This window comes from Pezoporus flaviventris, unplaced genomic scaffold (assembly GCF_033815535.1).
Source record: "Pezoporus flaviventris isolate CSIRO_AGI_PZ_B2104156 unplaced genomic scaffold, CSIRO_AGI_Pfla_v1 ptg000036l, whole genome shotgun sequence".
Lineage (NCBI taxonomy): Eukaryota > Metazoa > Chordata > Aves > Psittaciformes > Psittacidae > Pezoporus > Pezoporus flaviventris.
The window spans coordinates 13,508,098-13,531,881 of NW_026892584.1; the positions used below are offsets into that span (position 1 = coordinate 13,508,098).

The 23,784-nt window shown below is 40.2% G+C and overlaps 2 protein-coding genes across 8 annotated transcripts in view; both read right to left on the reverse strand.

Annotated features, from left to right (window-relative positions):
* Nucleotides 1–23,784, reverse strand: part of LOC133274254 (ras association domain-containing protein 8-like) — a 120,588-nt gene that overhangs the window by 66,320 nt on the left and 30,484 nt on the right. The gene's annotated exons all lie outside the window — the stretch shown is intronic.
* LRRC56 (leucine rich repeat containing 56) overlaps nucleotides 1–23,784 on the reverse strand; it is a 54,000-nt gene that overhangs the window by 10,788 nt on the left and 19,428 nt on the right. For all 4 annotated transcript variants that reach the window (XM_061463195.1, XM_061463191.1, XM_061463189.1 and 1 more), the window contains exons 5-7: nucleotides 6,046–6,142; nucleotides 5,448–5,645; nucleotides 831–1,008 (exon numbers count right to left, since the gene is read on the reverse strand). In XM_061463195.1, the coding sequence (XP_061319179.1) occupies nucleotides 831–1,008; nucleotides 5,448–5,645; nucleotides 6,046–6,142 (473 nt within the window). The remainder of the gene's footprint in view (nucleotides 1–830; nucleotides 1,009–5,447; nucleotides 5,646–6,045; nucleotides 6,143–23,784) is intronic.

A 23,784-nucleotide genomic window follows, 5' to 3' on the forward strand; every position in this document is an offset into this window, starting at 1 on the left:
TACCCATAGGGATTAAATAAATGACAAATATATGTACTTATTCCAAAACAAATTAAACATTTAATGGAATACACTTGGCAGGCAAACCACAATGGGGGTGGGGGAAAGGGCTGGGAAGCCAAGTGCATTGCCTACACTAATGGGGAGCAACAGGAGCAGTTTTAGGAAATGCTTGGTAATATTTAATGGTACTCAGTAAAATGAATGTAGGATGATTGATACATAAAAGCCTGGACAACTGAACTATAACCAAGGATACAGCCAAGTGGACAACAGGTTTGTTTTTTTTTTCTCAAACCATTTACTCCCTCCTAATGAATGTAACGGACTTAATCACAGAGGCAAGGAAAATGGAACAGATCTCCATGCAATCTCAGTTGCTAGGATGTTGCTACCATTGCAGGGTGGTGACCAAATTGCCTTTCCTATTATTAAATTGGAGAAGGAAATCCTGCTACATCCACCCAGTGTAGGATTGACTGCTGCTATGGAAAGGGCTATGAAGAGCTGCTGTTGAAATATTCCTTTCCAAGCTTTGTTTTTTCCAATCATGCAGAATTAATGCAAAGCACAGACTTCCAGTTACTACTGGATTTGCTTGATGCTCTAGAAGTCATCTGCATTTTCCTGATCTTGATGCCCAGCTTCGGACAGCTTTCATTTAAGCCTGCACAGTGCTGAATTCTAGCTTCCTCACTTCCCAAGTCACAACATCCTTTGTCCCTTCACTATAATTAAATGTTGGCTTTGAAGAGGCCAGCTTGCTCTTCATCTGTCTTTTTCACACATCATAACCTGAAAAATGAACCCCGACAGGAAACCTGACATACCTAACCATGAAATGTCTCCAGCTAAACCACCTTCCTTGATGGATTCCTTGATGATTAGCCAGTCCTCATGCATCTTATTGGAAGGAAGGAGAGCAGTCTGGCTTGCTGGTATTTCATCCAAATATTCCAAGTGGGGAATGAGTTTTTTTACTTCAGCTCTGTAATTATAATCTGGTTCCTGGTGAAATTGAGAAAGTGGTCACTTGAACAGTTGATCTAACAGACTGTGGACTTCCACCAGCAGCACAGCAATGTTCAGTTTGCATGACTGCCATATAATTTGAAACACCTTCTATGAGGCAAACCTATTAATTCAACAGAAATAAAGAGTCAAGACTTTCATTTCATCAAGCTTTCTCCTTGCATAATTATTTTTCTTATAAAAAAAGTTTATTGTGAACATGCCCCGAGCAGTGCAAACACATGACAGCTGCCCAAAGGCTCCTTTGCTGTTTACCCACTGGTGATTGTAGCGTCTGTCTCTGTTTTACTATGTATAATGTACAAAAAGTTTACAAAGCCACTAATGCCCATGGAAAGCCTGGGCACCCTCAGCATTTAGCCAGCCTCTCTCCCTGCTTTTGTGATTCTCTGGTTGCTGCATCAATACTCGGGTGATAGGAAGACTTGAAAACATGTGATGAATGTTGCTACACCTGCTGATGGAAAAAGGGCATTTTCATGGATTGTGTTTTTAGGCACACCCGTAAACCAGGTACAGCAAGTGAACTGCACTGGTTTTCTGGGGCAGTCTTCAGGGGCTTGGTGTGTGATTTTATACACTGTTAGAAGTGGTGGCTTAATTCACACTACATTTGCTTCTGCAAGAACTCACATACCAACAGCAGGTACACAGAAGGCTAAAATGGACTGCACTTGGGTTTCTTTTCTCTGTGCTGGAAAAACAATGCCATTGCTTCCAAAGCACATGGACTCAGTGTGACAGCCATGGGGGAAAGCATGGGTGTAGCCCCTTCTGCACATGTGTGGGGAGCTGACATGTTATAATATGATTCACGAGCACATGCCAATACTTTGGGACCGCTGAGCAGCAAGGCAATCCAGAACAGTTACAACTGTGCTCAGAGCATACTGCAAATTGGGCTGTTTTGGTGGGTTCAGGTGGTATAGACACCTTCACGTGGCACCTTTGTCTTTGGGAAAAGTTAGCAATATAGCAGGGCTGACTGGGTCGTGCTGCTTTGAAATGGGAATATTTCTGGTTAAAATAGTCTCAGATTACAAAAAGCAGTAAACAATGATGACTGATACTAAAAGAAAATATAAAACAAGAACACACTGCTAGTGGCAGAATATGAATGGACGGCTTCCTGCAAATCAATTGCTTCATCCAGATAAATGTTATGCTTTTCAAGACATTGCATGCAATATTAGAAAACCTCACAAAGCCAAGTCCTCATTCAGTACAGAGCTGTCACAAACAGAAATCTTTCTGTGGGACCTGCCTGGCTGTATGCTCCCTCCTTCGGCACAATGCAACACTGGGGCTGGCAGGGGAACTCACCAAATAGAGGGTGCATTTTTTGTTGTTGAGAGGCAAACACTGGAGTTCTCTAACTAAGCCTTTAATCTTAATTTAGAAAATGAGTCAACCAATCGCCATGCTGCCCTGTACCACATGTACTCTGAGCAGTTTCTGGGCTACAGCCAATTTCCAGCCATGTCCTATTGGAGAGGAGCATCACGATACACTCATGTTACATTAGTGCAGTAGGGGCTGCAGGATTTACCATCAGGTTGGTGCTCTTGGTTTAGATAACAGGGAAAGATGAGCTCATCTGAAAATCAAATTACAGAGAGCAAACAGGCTGTCTGGAAAAAAAAAAAAAAGCACTATATTTAGCTAGAGCATTCTGTAGATTGAAAGTAAATAAATAGAAGAGGCTTTTACAGGGCTGTAGCAAGGGCCAGCTTGCAAGAAGGAGCTTGAGGAATTAGAGCTGGCCATCTAAGGCACACCAAAATAAGCCCACATCTATTCCTTTATATATTTCAGGTTCTATACCCTGAAGAGATACAAACTTCAGTTGGAACCGGGAAAGCAGCGAAGTCCATGGAGAAGCTCTCAGCAGCTGAGGGAAAGGCCACCTCCCTGGGGCTGAGCAGCTTCCCAGCATGGAAGCTGGGTCAGAGACTACAGTGAACTTACAGTCTGTCTCTGTTACAGTTCTGTGTAAAACACGCCATCCCTCAACAAATTCTGGCTGGCATTTGAATGCAACTGATAACACAGGAGTAGAGACAGCCATTCAGCATGGAGAAAAGCAGTAAGGCACACCACGGCATACCACTCCTCTTTGAACTTCCATTGCATGACAACACACAGCAGCATCCCAAGGACTCACTTCCTCAGTTAAACAAACCACGGGCAATCTGACATTTCCCCATTACAAGTACATGTAAGGACTGAAGATGCCAACTGAAAACTACATCCTCCAAAATCACCACTTTGTTGAGAAGGAACAATGAGAGTATAGAGATAGACTTTCTATGCTGTTAGGATATACTGCACCATTTTCATGCTAGGAAGCTATGATAAGGAAGTGTCAGAAGTTGTATTTGGCTCCATAAGAGCCAAAAAATTAAGCATACTTTGTCCGTCAGAAGCAGGCAGTGCTTCCTTACTGTAGGAATATGTGTTTTCTTCTCATGATTGCATCTTTTGGTTACAAATAGTTACAAAAAGTGTAGTCTCTGAAGTATACTTCTACCAGTTCAAAACAGAAAGGCAAGAGTACAGTATTTTCTTTCGGATTCCAGAGAGGAATATTATCATAGCTAAGCACTGCCTTCTGTGGCTCATTTTACTGAGGGATACGATCGAGCCAACAATTAAATCTGAAAAATGTGAATAACTCATGTATCTAAACAGTGAGGACATTTAAAATATGTGTATGTTTGCTATGTGATTGACTGTTAGCGACAGCACCTCGGTTTTCAAGTCTAAATCCAGGACAAATATCAAACCCAACCTTTTATGAAAATTAGTGGCATGGGCATGATCACTTCGAAACGCACAGCAAAGTTATGGAACATGGCACAGTGGAGTCATAGCACCAAGACTTGCTTTGCTTTCTAACCCATGCATTATCAGCTCTTTATGGGGACTGCAGCATTCAAAGTGAGTGCTGTATGCACATACACCTATGTGTATGTGCATAGGCCTGTGACCTTCCAAAAGACCTGGATGACAATATGTTGCTCACTGGCCATAAACTGTCATCTGATGATATGCATTAGACATTATGTGACCAAAATAGGAAAAGCCTATCTAATTCAACCAAATTTTTCAAACTCTGCTTTTCCTCCAATTACCTTTTCAGTATATGCCAAGATGCTTATTTTTATATCCCAACAGATCAGTTATCACTGTGTTTTCATCTTTGTGACACAGAGAATCTCATGCCCTCAACAACTTCCACAGAACCTCCACAGAAAAGGTTTTATCATTTCAGTACATAAGAGGTGAACTACTGTAATTTTTTATAATTTGATTTTAACCTTTCAGGGGAAAGGACAAGTAGCAGTTCCTATAATACTGCTTTCCTAGTTATCCCAAGCTTTGTTTGTCTGAGGGTTCAACTTTTGAGTGTGGTGGTCCTGCAGCACTTGCTGTTGGACCAGCGAACCTCCTAAAAGAAATGTAAAAGCCCAAAGACAGACATGTAATTGAGACACTGCAACTGGCACATCTTGTAAGAAAAATATTGGCTACCTTCTAACCTGCTGCAAGATCCCTACAAGCTAGAAAGATCCAAATAGCTGTGGCCCATGCTGCCCTTGGTCTTCCTTTAAGACGCCTGTTTGCACTGCAAGCTGGGAGTAGACAGAGCAGCTGTATGGATCAGTAAAAGCTCATTTTGAGTTTAATCCCATTCTCATAGGTAAGAAGAAACACATTGCTAGGAAACAGGCCTGAGTCTTCACTAGCACTCTTTGTATTTCATTTGTGCTCATCTTTTAGACAATACCCATGACAAGACAATATCAACAGACATGAAAAATGGGAAATACATCCTGTATCATCACTCAGAATGATACAATAAGAAGATGAAGAAACATAGAATCATAGAATAGTTAGGGTTGGAAAGGACCTTAAGATCATCTAGTTCCAACCTCCTTGCCATGCGCAGGAACACCTCACACTAAACCTCACTCAAGGCTCTGTCCAGCCTGGCCTTGAACACTACCAGGGATAGAACATTCACAACTTCCCTGGGCAACCCATTTCAGTGCCTCACTACCCTCACAGTAAAGAATTTCCTCCTTATATCCAATCTAAACTTCCCCTGTTTAAGTTTTAACCCGTTACCCCTTGTCCTATCACTACAGTCCCTAATGAAGAGTCCCTCCCCAGCATCCCTATAGGCCCCCTTCAGACACTGGAAGGCTGCTATGAGGTCTCCACGCAGCCTTCTCTTCTCCAGGCTGAACAGCCCCAACTTTCTCAGCCTATCTTCATACGGGAGGTGCTCCAGTCCCCTGATCATCCTCGTGGCCCTCCCCTGGGCTTGTTCCAACATTTCTCATTTCCAACTCAAAATTAAAAATACATTGCTGAAAATTAACACAATATATGCAAACTAAGTTCCTCACCTCTGCAGATTCTGCATTTGGCCTCAAACAGATAGGGTTGCCCTCCACTGTCAGGCGGCTCAACTTGCAACAAAGTCCCAGGTACTGCATCTGGTTGATGTCCTCAATATTGTTCCCTTCCAGGTCCAAAACCTCAAGGTGATCCAGCCAGAGGAGCTGGCTCAGGTCAGAGATATTGTTATAGGCTATGTAGAGTTCCTTAGCAGAAGTAGACAAAATAAATATATAAACCATAGGCTTGCACAAGTAACACTCAAGCTTTGCAAAATGTTTTCTAATATTTGAAATACTACATGACATCATGAAATCAGCATGCAAATGAACAAGTGTGGCTGCTGCCACCTTAAATAACTAGGGCTAATATGGCAATGAACACTGTGCTGCATTAGGCATCTTCAGGATCAGACCTGAATGTTACACCTCATTAAAAAAAATCAATACTGTAGCATCTCTTAAACTAACACATGCAATTCAAGGCATCTAACTAAAGTCCTTTAGAAAAACAAAGAGTCAGAAGAGAAAAAAGACTACAAGTAGTAAGTATCAACTGAAGAGATAGTTTTGAGATTGTCATTTGGCAGGACACAACTATACTTACTCTTAGAGAGCTGCAGGAAGAGATCCCATCTAAATCTGCGAGCCCACAGTGAGCCATCCACAGGACATAGAGATGGGACAATGTGGTTCCAAGATCCCTTATAAAAGAAACAGTCCAAGCTCTATTTGAATGGATGAAGGAACTCCAAACTTGCTTTTTTTTTCCCTAAGACTAGGCCATTGCTACTTCCTTCAAATTTCACATTTTTTACAATAAATGTCATTTAAAATGTTCACCGTCAAAGGTGGAGAAAAAAATTATACCCCTCGCTACCTCTCTCTCAGACACCTTTGTTCTTGTATGACAATATGCCGCTCCATTTAAGCTTGATTAAGATTCTTCCAAGACCTACGTCACGGTAATTCTGTCATAAATCGCAGGTAATTGCTAAGAATTAAGTGAAGTTTGTTTATGCTGGCATCATTTGCTCTACACACATAACCCAAATTAACGTATCTCAGCTGACTGCAAAGTCACCTCACTCTGCGCTCTTACAGAGTTACCTTTCTTCTGATTTTGCAGTTGAAAGGAATAGCACTCTTGCCAAATAACGTTTTTTGAATCAGCAGAAAATTAAAATCCTTTCCACCATATTTGCCTACCCTTTAGGTCTAGCAAAATATAAATAAGGGATCATTTATATGAATTCCAACCTTTCTGGTCCTAATCCAGAAAACCACATACTGACCTGCTTAAGTCCATTGCCACATGTGCAATACAAAGATAATGCAAAATGCAAAAATGGTGGCAAATCAAAATGGGGCTGAACCATCTTCTATTTTGGCAACATTAAGTTGCATAAGGCCACTACTCGATCATAAACAAAATACAACACTTCATGAAATAACAAACCAATCAGAAACTTAGAATTCTTTACTATACCCATGTTGTAAGGCTACCTGAATAATAAACAGCTAATCAGTGGGGAACTGTATATGAGAACAGTTTATCAGAGGAGATAGAGAGGAGTTCACAGAATCACAGCAATGGCTAATGTTGGAAGGGACTCCTGGAAGTAACCTTGTCCAGTCCTGCTCAGGCAGGGTCAGTTGCCCAGGACCACATTCAAACAGCTAAAATAGTTCTTAAATAGAGATTCTTGGACTTTAAAATGGTGGATTAGCTATTTTTAAATAACATAAATCTTTATAATATATGTTATAAATAATAATAACAATAATAATGAAATAATACTTTAATGCACTGCCTAGGCAAAATTGCAGAAGAGAAAAGGTCATGGGGTCCCTTCTAATCTTAGAATACAGTTCCCTTACTCATGTCTTCTCTCTATAGATCATGGGGGAAAAGAGCAGCTTTGCATTGCCCTCTGAGAACCTCTTGCAGCTTTGATGCAGCCTTGCAGAAAATAACCCTACAAATTGCCTGCTTCAGGGATACTGCACAGCCAGCCAGGCCAAGAGGCCAGGAACAGTACTTTTACAAGTGGGGTTGTATTATTGCCTGGCTTTTTTTGTTGTTGTTGTTGTTACTCCACTATATGAACACTTTGGAAGGCCCATGTCAGGAGCAAGGAGACTGCATATTGCTGAGTAAAGGATGGATGCATGGAAAAACATGCCTAGATGCCTCTCTCCTGCAATTTCCCCAACAGGATTGAAGAGGAGTTTCTAGTGTGAAACTGGGGATTTTCACCCCTCTGCCTTCTGGGTTTGTCCATGGGCATCATTCAGACCTATCTCACTTCATCCATCCTCCACCACTGCAGGAGCTCCACGCTTCAGGTGCCTCTGATCATCTCTTCTTTGGATGCTGCAAACTTAAGTAAGCTCATGATGGATACACCATACAATGTGTTTGCATAACATTTCATAGCCTTTGAAGTACAAACAGTGCAGTTAATCTAATGGCCAGAACAAAACCAATAACAAAAATCTCAGTCAACAACACATCTCTTTCTATCTCAGGCTACTCCTCCTCACAGGAGAAAACTCTCAACTGACATAAACCACAACTGAATTTTGTGTATCTAGGCTGCTTGCCCATACTGACACAGGACACTGCTGTCTAGTAGAGACACATGGGTAAAGCAAGCCAAGCACACACAGAAACTCCTTTCATGTATAAACAATACAGTTCCTTCTGCCAATTTGCTGCAAGCTTACTTTACCTCTAGTTTTTACAGCTATCAGAGCAATGGTGAACGCTTGGCATTGTGTCACTGAACCTGTGACCAGATAAGGACCTAAAAAGATGGGAGTTTATCACATTTCCTTCAAAGTACTCATTCAGATTTGTCTGTCCTGAAGGATCATAATGTCCCTCTGTGTTACCACATACCCAGCCTTGCAGAAGATCTTCCAGGGACTATTTAAGTGTATTTTATAAATAAAACAAACACTGGTTTCTAAGGCTTCCTTAAGGAACAGATGCCTCCAAAGTAATATTTACATAAATTTATTATTAGATTTGCAAGCTGCATGCCTATAATAGGAAAGAAATTAATTTAAATTACAAAAGTAGAACCTACCACTAACCAAGGCCAACACATCCATAAATATAAATATGGCATTAGGAGTAATATGAAGGAACTACATTGCTCATTTCACAACCCACTTAAAGCACTGATGTTTTTTTCTAATGTCAGGCAAATTTTGGTGCAGAATTTTCTTTTCTGTAAACTGCTGAATATAACTAAAGAAAGTGGTCACGCTCATTTTTGTATCATTGAAAGAGTGTTTCTGATAGATGCTCTGCTTATTAGGACAGCAAAACTGAAGACAACCTAACTTCATTATTTTACACGTGTATGGTAAGGTATGATTGATGAGTTCTATTTTTATTTTTGTTTCTTGTACTTCCTAACTGCAGGTCTTTTGCCACAGAAGGAGCTTTCAGTACCATGCTTGTTCTTAACGTTTGTCAATATAAAGGATGCCAAAATAAAGCAATGGATTATTTCCCAAGCAGATTTTACACAAGGCCCTGAGAAGAAACAGCTATCCCCTCTGTTGCTAAAACCTGCATCACTTCATGGATTTTGAAGAAGTTCCCTCCTCCTACTCAGAGGTCAAAGACTTATACAGTTTAATCATATTTCCCTCTGTGTGTTATGGTTTTCAGTTTCAGGGCTGGCTATAGCTAAACCATGAATGGGGTTAGTCCCTACTCACAGCACCTGCTAAGTCACACACAGCACATATTCACTATGAATTATTAGCCAACAAATCTTCAAACATTCTCCTGCTGCAGACACCATCAGAAGACGCTAATGTAAATTACTTCTAAAACCTACTTACCTTACTCTTTACAATTTACACTGCCACGTCTGTAGTTTCAAATCTGTACCATTTTCATTCACTGGTTGCAGCTCTGACTCTCCTACAGCTAACTTCAGCACAAGTCAGGAGCAGCATGTTTAATAAAGTCAATACTAATCAAAGTATTAAAACTTTTTAAACTGGTTGATTAGTATTAGTACTGCAGAGAAAAGCGTTCAGTTGTATATCACACATCTTGGGTACTTGCAAAAGGCAGAACTGCTGCATTTGTTTGCAGTACAACGCAGTGTTTGATAATGGTCTCGTTATTAAGAAATGTTTATGCAGGAAATGCTGCAGAAAAGAAAAAAAACAAAGGAAGCTAATGGAAACTGGTTTCTTACGAGACAAAGGTTGGCTGTCCCAAGCTCAACTTTAATTCATGACACAACATACCAAGAAAGCATGAATTTGGTTGTTCTGTTTGGTATCACTCAGCCCACATTAGCCCTCTATTTCAGGAAAGGGAGCTAGCAAGCCAAGATATCTTTGTCCTCTTCAGAAGAGCACTTCTCCTCTTAGGAAGGGCAAATGACTGCCGTCTCTCCTTCCCTGCCATGTAGACAAGCAACAGTGAGAAGAAGAGGCAAAAAGACTTTTTCCTGTGCCCAGCCCTGATCACAGAACTTTGCTGCAAGTTAAAGCCATGAACAAAATTCCCCTCGCTGACTCTGGGGTCATGCTTGCTGCTGAAAGAGCCTAAAATTCTGGATCACACAGTCACATTTGGCCCTGCAGATCTTTACTCCTGCGTCCATAACAAGTCATCTCCAGTCAGAGATGTTATCACAGCAAAGTACATCTGCAAGTATTTTATTCGGTAACTAACAAATTAATCTTTTGGAATCTGCGTGAATCATGCTGCAGCATCAGAGAAAACTCCCTTGTTAATTACTACACAGATAATTGCTCCCAAGAGCACGTCTGCTGCAAGGTGAAACTGCAAGGTTAAAGCAAGCTGCTCCCCACAGCCCCATGCACCTGCATTTATGAAAATACTTTTGAAATATTCTGGCTGGTGAGAAGAGAACTTAAGAGCTTGCAAGAGATGGGAGTGCCTCCTCTGGGACCAGCCCTACTGCATCCAGCACGTCCACCTCGGAGGGAGGCTGGAGCAAAGCAAGGAGCTGTGTGAGCACGCATGACTGCCGTGTGCGTGCAAGTGTGCACAGGAGTATGTTTTCATTTATGTCAAGTGCAGAGGGTCAGATCAGACCAAACCAGGGAGATGCATCTCATGACTTTTTAACAAGAAATGGAATCAATGGGAATCTCTCTGATAATAATTCACCAGGGTAAATTGTTATTTATACTGTTATTAATTACAGTAATAAACGCTGTATAACAGATTACCAGGTTAGCAAGAGAGAAAATCCTCTAAAATTCTATGTGGTGTAACAAAACACTCCCTTCAAAATAATTATTGTCTGAGACAAAGATTAATGAGACACAAGTCAGAGATCAGAACCCTCCTGTATTAGGCATGACATAAACATAGAGAAAGTGAAAGTTTCTATTAAAAAAATGGGGTTGAGAATATGATTGAGAAGTTTGACAGCTGAAACAGGAAAAAAAATGATGCATTGTACAAAGCTGGTGGCAGTTGGTCATATGGTGCGGCACAGGAGTGACCCAGTGATGTGCAAACAACAAAGACCATATTGAAAGAAGCAGAGGACACTGCAGAGGAAATATAGCTCCCATTAATATACACAACGGATAATTCCATTCCAATGGACAAGTTTCCTGTCCGAGTGATGTGGAAGCTGAGAACTTTACAGGAAGGGCAAGAAAGTAATAGGTAAAGCAACGTATATCCTGCAGCTCAGGTTTGAAGCAGAGATGGGACATGCGGTAGGAATGCGTATGTCATATCTTTTAGTTGTGATAAACAGAGGATTACAGCCTCTGAGGTTGCCAAACCAGTGTCCTCCAGAGCAATTACTCCACACACACCTATGCACTTGCCTGAAGAACACACACTGAATACGAGATCATGTTTTTAGTGTCCAAAAGTGGCAAGAAACCAACATATAGCTTCACCTTGGACCCATAAACTTGCGTTTATAATTGATTTTTAAAAAGCAATACTAATAAACTGAAGGGTTTGAAACCTGGGTTCTGACTACCTCCAGGTATTGCTGCAGGGGTGGGAATGAATCAAACAACTCTGTGCTTCTGCAAGGGTCCTGGCAACCCCCTCCACACTTGTGCACAACCCTTTAGGATTTCTTTCCCATGAAATCTGATGCTCCCATCTTGTCATCACTCCCCCAGCCTGGCAGAGAACAGAGGGGCAAGGAACAGTTTGGCTTACAACACCTAATAACGAGTTTGAGAAATAATGTGTTCTTCCATTAATCCAACATCCTTGTTCTTCAGGGATTGACTCGTTCCAGCCAAAATTTCACTGGACAGAGACCAGGCCTAGAGAGCCAAATCCTGCTCTTGGTTTCACCACAATAAATCTTAAATAGCTCCACTGAGATCAAGCTACCCGGTAAACACTTGACAACAGCACAACCCTGAACACATTCATCAGCTTTAAAACTGTAGTTTCTTTTGGAAGCTGTTTTTGAATCATTCACCTTGAAATAAAACACTAAATCCACTAAACTTGCAAACTATCTCAAAGCACACATGCATCTGTTGAATAAATCTTCAGTAGCAATGCATCTAAAATAGCCATTAATGTGGATATTTTTTGGTTTTAAGGTTGCTCTGAACACAGATGCACTGGTAAGTGAAGAGGTTCGGATTTTAAAAAGTGACCAAACTACACTCTTCAAAAATAAAGGAAAAAAAGAAATCTCATCTCTGATCTACAGAAATCAAGTAGAATTTATCAAGCAGCACTGTGATAACAATGATCAGGTCCATATGTCAGCACACAATGGTTTGCTTATACAGATAATTCTGACATCAGAAGCAAAAACTTTTAAAGCCTGAATGTTATTTAAATCAGTAACATATGTCCTAATAGGAAGCTTACATAATAGTTTCATTGTACTCTCAAATAGCTGTATTCAAAATTGTAAAACTGATTGTATGCATGTGTTGCTCATACTTTTTCAAAACCACAACACAGGCCCCAAGTCATCAAGCAGTGCTGAGGCCATGTCCTTATATCCCTCCCATGTCCTTTTGCAGTCAGACAAATGTCATATGAATGTGAAGACCCAACCGGTTTTGCAGTATTGCAGCCTTGGTTGGTTTTGTACTTACTCTTCCAAATTCAAGTAGCAATATGCTAAATACCATTGTCTTGGGTCTCCTCTGTCTTGCACCTCACAGTCATGGCACTTAGGCTGCCTTTAGAATTTTAAGCTTACTTGAGCAAATATGAACCACTGCCCAAGGTGTAAGCTAACAAGGATCATGTCCCATCTTTTGCTGCCAGAAGCCCACTTTTAGGCTGAAATGCCATGGAAATGTAGCACCTAATATTCTGGCTTCATTCTGAACTCTGCAGCTTTTCCACTTTTCCGAGTAAGGGTTCTTAACCCTGCTGAGATGTGTTATTGGAGACTTCAAAAACTAAGCAAAAAGAAACTTTGCTAGGCAATTCTCAACTCAAAAGCTTAAACACATCAGCGAAAGGCAAACATGTTTTGGGCTGATCAGAAAGCATGCATTTACAAAATGTCTTTTTAAATAACTCCCTTTTATATTCAAATGAAGAATTTCTGTGTGAATGAACAGTTATCGTTGACAAATGTCTTTGCAGTAGGGTGTCTCTGTTGTCCCATCTTTTTGAGGCAACCTTCACATCAATAAGAAGCTGTTTCCCGAATGGGCTACAGTGGTGATGCTACTGGTCATATTTCTCCCAACAAAAGGATTTCACGGTTTTATTCCTTTTTTGTTTTGCTGGTTTTGTTGCTCCTTGGTAGCTTTTGTTTTAAGTTTCAGGTTTGGAAAGGGGCAAAGGACTGGCATATTGCTTTTTTACCTGTGGGTCTCTGCTGCACACTTTGCTGACAGCATGAAATTCAACTCCCATGGTGCTGCACAATGGGTAAGTTGCAGAGAGCATTCAGGGTTTCATGCTTCGTCCAGCCCCAACTCTGCCTTCTCAGTTTTGTTATGCCAAAGGGAAAGCCAGTTGCTGCAGCTTTCATGGGCTTGCTAAATCAGCTTGTGATTATCAAGGAGCCACATGCTTTTGGCCAGCACTTTCTCTAAAGTGAAAGCCTGAAAACGAGGACAGAAGACTACCCAGCTACAGCAGTCACAAACCATTCAAGGCAGTTTTGTTTTTGTAGAGGGCTGGAGCCAGAGACCATGCTGGTGGTCCTGATAGAGTACTTGAGCTCTGCCATGACACATCTGTGACCAATGCTTCAACCAGAGACACTCCGTAAAAATCCTTGTTCCACTACCACCAATGCCAAAACTCCACCTGCCTTCAGTGGGGCTGAGATCTCCCTCTCTGGTGCCATCAGGCTAAGATGGCATCTAAAGACAGGAGATGACAGCAGAAGAAAAATCCAACCCCAGTGAGATACACCTCTGGGCTGTTCTTCACTTACAACATTTTCACTCATTGTTGCTTTTCGTTGCCTCATTGAGCTCACTGTAGCAACCACAATATTACACTAAGTGCTATGCTACTTGCAAGCACTTTATTTTCCATGTCAGACTATACCTCATTTAAACGAAAAGTGCTTGCTGAGACCAAGAAGAAAGAGGTATTTGTAAATTAAATTGAGTGCTCATACACTCCGCACTTCTGCGACTAGTCATAACCATGCTTAAGTTAACCCAGACACTTCTGTTAAAGTTAATACACATGAAATATATTTAGTTTCAAGTGTTCTCATTTTTAGTTGCTGTCAAAAAACTTAAAGCAGAATAATAGGCTTGATCAAAGTTGATGTGCTTGGAGTTAGGAACACCAATTCCCCAACATATGAATATACAGTGTGCGTGGGAAGGATAATGTAATTTTGTGTTAACTTCCTTTTGATCATTAAAGCTTCTTGTCAGCTTACTTATTGGTAGCATTTTAACAACGAAGGATCAGTTGCCTTAACTCAGGTCCCACGGTCTGAAAGGAGTAGGGATTGTCAAAGTGTGGTTCTGTGGGCCAAGACCTGACCTTGATCTTTTTTTTCCACCCTGCTCCAGCTCCTGCCCCTGGCATGAAGCTGCACCCCAGAGATGCTGTAGAAACCCACTGCACTGTGCTGCATCTCACTGGGTGCATTCTATTTTCTGCAAGAGCAAGTGATTTTTCAAATAGGATAAAGCTGAGATAGTAAATAAAACTCTCACACCCACATATCCATTGCTCCTCAATTTAGCCCTAGAGCTACTGACAGTTCCTATAGGTTTGGCAATTGTTCATTCTCATTGTTGAAAGTTTACATATTAAAAAAATAAAAGACAATGAAACTCTGGTTACAGAATGAATTATTTACATTAAAGGAATGAATCCCACAGTGCTTTAAAATTTTGTGCATGAATAACTTCTCAGACTCCCACACATTGTGTGCCTGTTTCACAGCATGCTCCAGGTCTGAGCTTTGGCAGAGTAAGACAGATATAGTGCAGCTTTGATTTGGTATAGATCTCATCCTTCAAAATCAACACTTGAAACTTTAAATGCTGCAGGGTAAGCAGAAGGAATGTTCTGTAAAAGATCCAGATCAGTTGACAGATTCAGTGATGTTAAAATGCACAAATAAAAAAGCCTCCAAACCCATGTTTCTAAGTACCAGAAAAAAAAAAGAATTCTAGATTAATTGACCATATAGAACTAAAGAATTGGATCAGCTGTGAGTCGCTATTCAACTTTTGTCATGGTAATGGCTATAGAGCTTCTACTGGAAAAACAACCAAAACTTGAGATGCTGCAGAAATGGGTTGACATGAAAACCTAGAGGAAAAAAAGTAAACTCAAGTGATTTAGTCTGAATGTACAGTGATGGGAATGCAGGTTCTTCAGCTTCTTTAGATTTGGCACATTTGTAAGATACTGATGATTTTCTTCCATGGCTGATGGGCATTTCTTCCTTCCTTTCTTTTTTTATCTGTGCATATATTCAGTAAGAAAACAGAATAAATACAGAAGCTTGCAAGGAACAGATACAGGAACAACTTGTGCCTGTGAATGGTTGGCAAATGCCAGTTGATCTCAAAATTTATTTTCTCTCTCAGCTTCTAATGTTCACCCCAGATTCGACATGATAGGCTTGTCTACATATTTCTCAAGTCAAGACTTTTTCCTTAAATGATAGGTTCAAGGGAGACATTCTCTGCTTCTACTGGCCTCCAGATGTTCTTTTGCAACAAGCAAATGATGCAGAAAAGAAGCTTGGGGGACCCCTGAGCCCATCAGTCTGCCTACTGAGGCAGATGAGACCTTTTTGGTTTCTATACTGTCTGAGAGAGTTGCTACAACACAGAACCTCAGCATTTCACAGTATCACAGTATGCTAGAGATTGGAAGGGACCTCAAAAGATCATCTAGTCCAATCCCGCTACCGGAGCAGGAACACCCAGATAATGTTACACAGGAATGTCTCCAGGGAAGGAGACTCCACAACCTCCCTGGGCAGCCTGTTCCAGTGTTCTGTCACCCTCACTGAGAAGTTTCTTCTCAAGTTTAAGTGGAACCTCTTGTGTTCCAGTTTGTACCCATTACCCCTTGTCCTATCATTGTTTGCCACTGAGTAGAGCCTGGCTCCATCCTCGTGACACTCCCCCTTTATATATTTATATACACTAATAAGGTCACCCCTCAGCCTCCTCTTCTCTAAACTATAGAGACCCAGCTCCCTCAGTCTTTCCTCATAAGGGAGATGCTCCACTCCCTTAATCACAGTACACTAATAGACATCCCAGATCTGGTGTGGGTGTTTTAACTGGATGTACATTAAATTCCACACCCCATTGCTTGACTCCTTCCAAGTCAATTCCCACTCCAGTGGGATCTAGCAGTACGTGTCGTAATGTGTCCTCAGTCATGGAGATGAGCCTTATGGTAGAGGTACAAACCCTCACAAGGGCTCTCAGCTGCCAGAGAAGCCACTGATCACTTCCCCTGATCAATGGAGAAACCTCATCACTTGTGAGCAGAGTAGCTCCTCAGCCACATTATCCAAAAGCAGACACTCATACCATGAATTCCAGTGGCTCTCTGTATCTCTTCAGTGAAGACAAAGATTTCCAAATTGACCTACCTACCAATTTTTAGATAAGCTAACTCAAATGTATTGTATTTTATATAATTTTATATAAGCTAACTCAAATGTATGGTATCACTGTTAAGTACAGACAGTAGGAAATGAAATAACTATTTCACAAGACACAAATATATAGATATACACATACACAGTTTTCTTTCAAACTATGTTGAGACTAACATTTCTTCTGCTCCATTAAGTTAGCTTGGGCATGCAAAAAGAAAAGAAACCTCATGATGATGGCTAAGAGTGGTATTTAATGAGTGTAAAAGGTAGAGAAAGATGACTCCCCCTGATTATGATGCTTTGTGAATTTAAAAGTAAATACCAGTTAACCTAAACTATTTAATAAAAAGTAATGGAATTCTTGAAAACAAAAAACCCCAATCCACTCAGGAGAATAAACCAAAATGCACTTTTACCTTAAAGTAATGGGAAGAATCATTGTATACTGCACATGAGAACAAATACTCAAAGTATACAAAATTTCCTTATTCACATAGATGAACCTTACAGAAGGTCTTTTCAACAAAGGTGGCTGTATTGTTTAAACACATATGAGTGACAAAAGAGGACTCATTACACAAATAAGCACATTTTCAACTATTTTTAAGATCCTCCAGTATGATTCAGCAACTATACTGTGTTTATTCCATAATGAGAAAAATTACACTACTGATCCTTATTATTTCTAGGATCAAAATTTAACATGTGGCAATAAAACCTTCTTTTCTTTAATTTAAGTTTTTATGCGACAAATGTTACATTCAAAAACTGGGTTTACGTTGGGATACTAAGAGCAAGAACTTAAAAAAAGTCCGTGGGACCTTACTAGGGATAATTATTATAATTATAAATAAGGGCAAGATAAACTAAACAACAACAAGTAAAGTAACTCAAAGCACTGTAAGTTCTTGCCTATGGTGAGGTGAAGCTAGGAAAGTGGGTAGTAGGACTGTGAGGCTGATGAATTTCAAACCAGGAGATGCTACCAAATGGTCTTTCAAACATACAATCCTTCGTAAAACTTCTGGTACCAAAAGTGGGTTGTAGGCTTCATTATCAGACGTTATTTTTCAGGTTCTCACCTCCACAAGAAGAACATAAAGTGCAGCTTAAGGCAAAGGGTGAAGAATGTACACACATTAATACCTGCTGATGGAATTGCAAACTTAGCCTAAAACACAAAGGCATTTCTAATTTTCTTTTGAAGGTACTGATCCAGCCCTTAGAGACCTGGTGCACCCTGTAAAGATCTCAGGACAGAAAGATAAAACTGTGCCAAACAGCCAATCAGAAATAAATCAATTGAAAAAGTGCGCATGTATTTTAGGAAAAAAATAGCAGCAGGTCCTTTGTGTCCAGTAATGTGCCCACAGAAAAAAAAGGAACAACTAAATTCACTTCTAGGAGAATATTCTGTAGAAATTAGATTGTAAAAACTGATTGCACACTGAGATTCTATTTATTTCTTCATTGTTTATTCAGATTGCTTGGCAGTTACCAACTGATGAATACAACCACATAGCTTACTCTCCCCTCCAACCTGACGCTCTTGCTTTTTTAAAATCAGCATTCCAAGAACATAATTTCCCACTGAATATAATTATTTTCAATTAAAAAAAAAAAAAACAAACCAAAAATCCAAACCAAAACCAAGCTGCAGACAAGCAACTCTTGTACAAGAGAATTGAAGCAACCTACAAACCCATTAAACCGATGCTAAGATTATTTTCCTACCTAATTCCATGAACACAACAATTCCACAGCTGGATAGCTCCACTGGCAATTGGCTAATTACTATTCCCTCCCATCCCAGTTCTTTGGATTTTCTCAGACAACAGTTATAACCATTCTTTCTCATCACTGACTGAAATGAACATTTAGGTGTAAGTTTTCATTAGTGATCCCTGACATTGACAGCTGAATCAGAGCAGCTGCAAACCCTAACAGCCAGGCATGGAAGTACTTAGCCGCTGGCAGAGATCAACTAGTTATTACCAATGTTTTTATTTATCATATTATAGTAGCCATCCAGAGGATGCAAGTGAGATCATGATCCCATTAGGCAAAGCCTTGCACATAACTCATTCAAAAGACTATGTCTGCCCTGGAGACTGAAACTGAGATTGAAAATACAGTGAATTTCTACAGCTAACACAGGGTGCTGTAGAAACAACAGCTAACACAGGAACTGAGTCATATTTTTAAAGTCCTAGTTCAGTGGCTCATCCACAAAGCCAAGTCTTGCCACAACCTAGTCTAGTTAAAGCCTAGTCAGCCACAAAGGCCCTAGTCATTACCATTGCTATGTCCAGTTGGTTCAAAGAGTAAAGCTGCCCCTCTAATCCCAGAGACTGGAATCAGGTGAGATGATGGATCCCTAAAAGGTTCCTCATCCACTAAAAACAAATTGGTGCATCTTAAGTAATCACTACTTGTAAGCAAATAGTATTTGTATAGAACTTCATATGTTCCCTTTGGAAATGACAAAAGCTTTTATCTATATATTTTCTTGATGAAGGAAATGAGACATGGTTTGTAGAGCATGAGAGGAGCCAGAGATGTGGCTTTTGCAGGTGTGGATGAATGCACTTCTGTCACTGACCTTAAAACATTGAGGGCTGAATTCTTGCCATGGGACCAAGCAGTCTACCCTCAAATGTCAGAGAAGGAAGGCAGGAAACCTCTGGTCTCAGACCTTCTCAGAAGGGGAAAGCTGAGAAATATAGGTCTCCCCTTTAACTCACTGACACCCTGGAACACACCATACTGTCAGCACATCCACAACCTGGGGACTTCTTGCTTTGAGATGAGCCACATCTGCTGGGTGGACAACACCAAGTGAAGCTGGACCCCAGAGGAAATTGTACATGGAAAACGTCTGCGGCGTTCATGTGAACAAGCCCAGGCCCCAGCAGAGATGTTTACTGATCAAATATTCAACAGAGCTACATTGGCAAGGTTGTGGCTGAGGCAGCAGTAAAGAGAAGCTGAACTCTCATTTCAGATAGGTATGTGGCACAAGAAAGCACCCTGAAAGGAAAGGACACTTTTTACCAAACATATTCAAAGTGGTGTGCTTACTCAGATGAGCAGAGAAAAGGGGCACAGTTGTTTATTAAATAATGGGTTTATTTTAACTTGCAGGTGTTTAATGGCAGACTTGCTCCATACTTTATCTAGTATTTATTTACTTTGCTATTTCACTTGCCACATTCACTCCGTAAAAAGTGTTTTGTTTTCTGATGATCCTGTTAAGGTTTTCATACCCTGTATTGTACTACAGCTTGGATCACAAAATAGAAACATGATAGTGGTGCTTCTGGGGGAAGAGCTTACTCCATGGAGCTGCTCAGGTGACAGTGAAAGCAGATCCTCTCTGCCCTAAGATGATATGAATGCACTAGACTCTCCTCACTGACCCCGTCATGACCAGGAGACTTTTAAACTTGGAGCTGCAACGGTAGAACCTATCTCTTAACCCTGTTCCTTACACGTATGCTCTGTACCTGGCAGCCTGAAATCAGTGGCAGGGGAGTTTCAGCTAGGGAAGGCAGCATAAAACAGGATGTTGAAGGCAAGCACTATGGAAAGACACTGTAAGGCCATGAACTTGTGCCGGCGTCCTCCAAGCTTGCTGTAGAATGGAGCCTGACCTCCAGAACCAAAGAGGTGTATTTGCACAGAAAACAAGTTCAGCTTTCCTTGCTGGTGAAATCAGCCTGTCAGAATCTCTGATATCTGAAGTCGCAAAGACAGTCACACTCTCTACTTCGGGCACCTGACCTGGTGAAATTAAAGCAAGAAAAGACAGAAGCAACATATTGCCTTCCTAGTCAAGGGAGAGCTAGGCATCTCAGAGAGGTCTACCCAGAACAGATAAAATGGTCAAAGCAATCAGATTTCCCTAGGGCCTAATGCAGACAGGCTGACTGTGCTTTACTGAAAATAATCCACTCAACTAAAAGGAGCCGCACTTCTGTCCCCAGATCACTACATTTTATCAATGATATGAGTGTCCTTGAAGCTGTCAATGGTAAGTAAAACCTGAGGCCACCATAATGTAGCCAAGGTTTGTAACATTCCCAGGGATCTGCAGGCGTTAATAGAGAGAAGGTTTATTAATACAGAGATTAAGAATCAACTCAAATGCTTTCCTAGCTCCTGGCAAGCACCCAAAGTCCTCAAAGAACATGTTCTTAAGATGGACTTTGTAGCAACCTTAACTGCTGAAGGACTTTTCAGGCTGCCTACACAGAAGAAATAACAGAACTGTTTCTCCCTAAAGAAACTAGACTGCATTTGAAACTAAATGCTTTCCCCATCCAGAAAAACAAGTGCCAAAGTAAACAGCAATGCTCTGGGCACTGAAATAAGGACATGAAGGGATTCACTCAGACCAGATGAGAGCAATGGCGCTCTGACTGCATGTTTAAGCACAGCCTAGAGCAAGAGCACCTGATCCCTCATTAAACAATATAAGCAAATATTGTAATACAAATAAATCATCTGCTGACAAACATTTGCATCTTTAATGCAAACTAAACTGAATTGATTTTAGATAACATTTTGGAATTTTATCTATCATCAAAATAACGCTGATCCCTGTTGCACAAAACTCACTGCATTTATGTGTAGTACCTACGCTAAAGGCATAGTAGTCCAATAACTGGAAAAAAAAACAACCTACCAAACAACAAAACCCTAACCCAAAACCCAGGAGAAATGACAGGCAGAAGAAAAAGCAAACTGGAGAAGGAAAAGAGCAAGGAAAGGAATAAGCAAAAATGACAAAGAAAAGACGAATTTAGGGGGAAAATGGCCCTAAATTTCTTCTGCTTGAAAGAAAACTATGCAGCAAACAGTGGGTGTCTAGACACACACTATCAACAATACATCAAATTTTGGGCTGATCAGTATCATGGCTTAGCCTTATACAAGATGGTATAACTTGGCCCAGATCCAGCAAAGCACTTGGGCTAATGTTCTATTTTCAGCCTGTGAGCAGTTCCATGGAAGTCAAACTTTTTGTAACTTTCGGAGGTGAGCATTTGCTTAAACTCTTTGTTGGGTAAGTACCAAGGAGTATTATTCCTATATGCAAATTCCTACAGATCCTAATTCAGGTCTCCAAAATATTTTTAAACATGGGTTTAAAGCCCTTGCCCTCAATTAAGAAAGAATCAGTTTGGCTCCGATTTCTTAGAGTCATGAAATGATGAGCAAAATCCCTACTCAAGTCACTTGGCTCACATTTGCAGTTATTTTTTTCATAGTTAAGAGGGCTTGAAACTTTCAAAAAGTGAATGCAGAAATTCGAAAAGTGAATGCAGAGATTAGCTACATCCTAAAATGTAGCTTAATCTTGTCCCCAGGAGCTGGTGTTGAAAAAAATTAAAGAAATAATAATAATAATAAAAAAAATCTATCCTAGGACTCATAGAAGCATGAGAGTTATTGAATTTGAATGTACTCTGCACCTTGCTCATTTGAGCCTTCAGGACAGCTATCCATTTCCATGATGACTTTACTGACTAAAATGGACCAGGATTACTGTCCTCTTGTTTTGGAGGACTCTTCTGCAATAGGACAAGAGCAATTTGAGAACTACATGCAACACATACTGCAGAAAGAAATGTTAACTCTGTCTAGATGAAGGAAATATGCTTTCTTTTTCCTATATCCCTCATACCTACTTTTGTCCCCACATTCTGCAGTTCCTGCGTTTCATCTGACTTAAAATACAATAAATTCTCTCTGTTCCAAGCAGTTGCTTAAGTGGTCCTGGGAGCCAACCAGTCTTCTGCTGGCTACAATGCATACAGCTGAATGGGGGTAAATGAACTTCTGCTGGTGAAAGAGCTTGTGCTATAAACTTATGGCAACCAGGTCCTGAGATCCCTGTATCTGATTTAAAAGTCCTTTCATAAAGATATCTATCTAACATTTTTAAACAGATCTTTTAATTCATCCCTGAATTGAGAATAAAAGCAGTCTGATAAAAAAAATACATAGGCTACATGCCAAAACCAGAAGTAGTAGTTCATTGGCCTTGAAATATAGTCTTTTACTGGAAACATTACAAAGATGAGATGAAGATGAGGACTGTGTGTCATCACGAAAAAAAGGGGGGGCAATTTTTAACAGGCACTCTTTAGAATAGGTTCTATGTTTCACCCTCAATTACCAGTTCATCAATCTAGAATTTCTTAGCTGCTAGCAGATGGCCAAAGGTCACCGAAAAAGGACCTCATTAAATTAGTGCAATTTGGAAAATTAACCACAATCTGAACTAATTTCTTTCCACAGTACACTAGATTTTCCAGAGTTATTCCTCTTAAGTAAAAGGCCAGTAAAACTAAAACCGAGAAACAGCCAAAAAAGAAATTCCCTTTCAACTGCCAGGCTGGATTATGTGCAAATAAATTTGGATACATTTTCCTTATAGATTAAATGAAATAGTTGATAATGATATCCTGCACTTATATATAACCTTTCCAAGTTTCAAGTATTCAAAAGCTTTAGGAGGGTTGGGGAGGGACCATGAATTTACAACTAAAGTAGCTCCACTGCATTGCCCATCAAAGAAATCAGAGCTCCTTCAGGAACTACAAGGAAAAGCCAATATCCAAACTCACTGAAGTAGCAAGCCTTGCCCTTCCATGCAAAACTGTAATACACAAGTACCTTGATTCCTCAAGCCCAGAACATCCCTCCTTTGATTTCTATTGAATCAACATGCACCTCAGCATCCTCACAACTTCAGTTCCTATGTGAGGTCGACAGGACTAAATGTTTCAAAAAAAAAAAAAACCACAACAAACCACCAAACAAACAATAACAACAAAAAAAAAAAAAAAAAGAAAAAAAACCCAAAAACTCAGTAACCAGATTCAGGATACTAAAGCCTTATTTTGATATCTCCCTATATGCAGTTAACTATTAAGAGAATTCTTCCTCAATTTTCAAACTGAAAACAATGTTTTAATTCCTTTTCATCCTAAAATAATTAGGAAATTCTACTCTGCAAGACAGAACAAAACAAAACTAAAGTGACAAAAAGCAAGTTTCTCATCTTATTAACCACTCATTCATACACACTGACAGTCTTTTGTTTATAATGATTCATCATAATACAATTTTTTCACATAATATAGCATGAACAGAACGTCTTCTTTCAACACCCTAAGTATATACGAAATAACCTCTGCCTTTTGCCTGATTTTCTGCCCTTGCCTTCTTTTCAGTAACCAAACCAATCTTCCAGT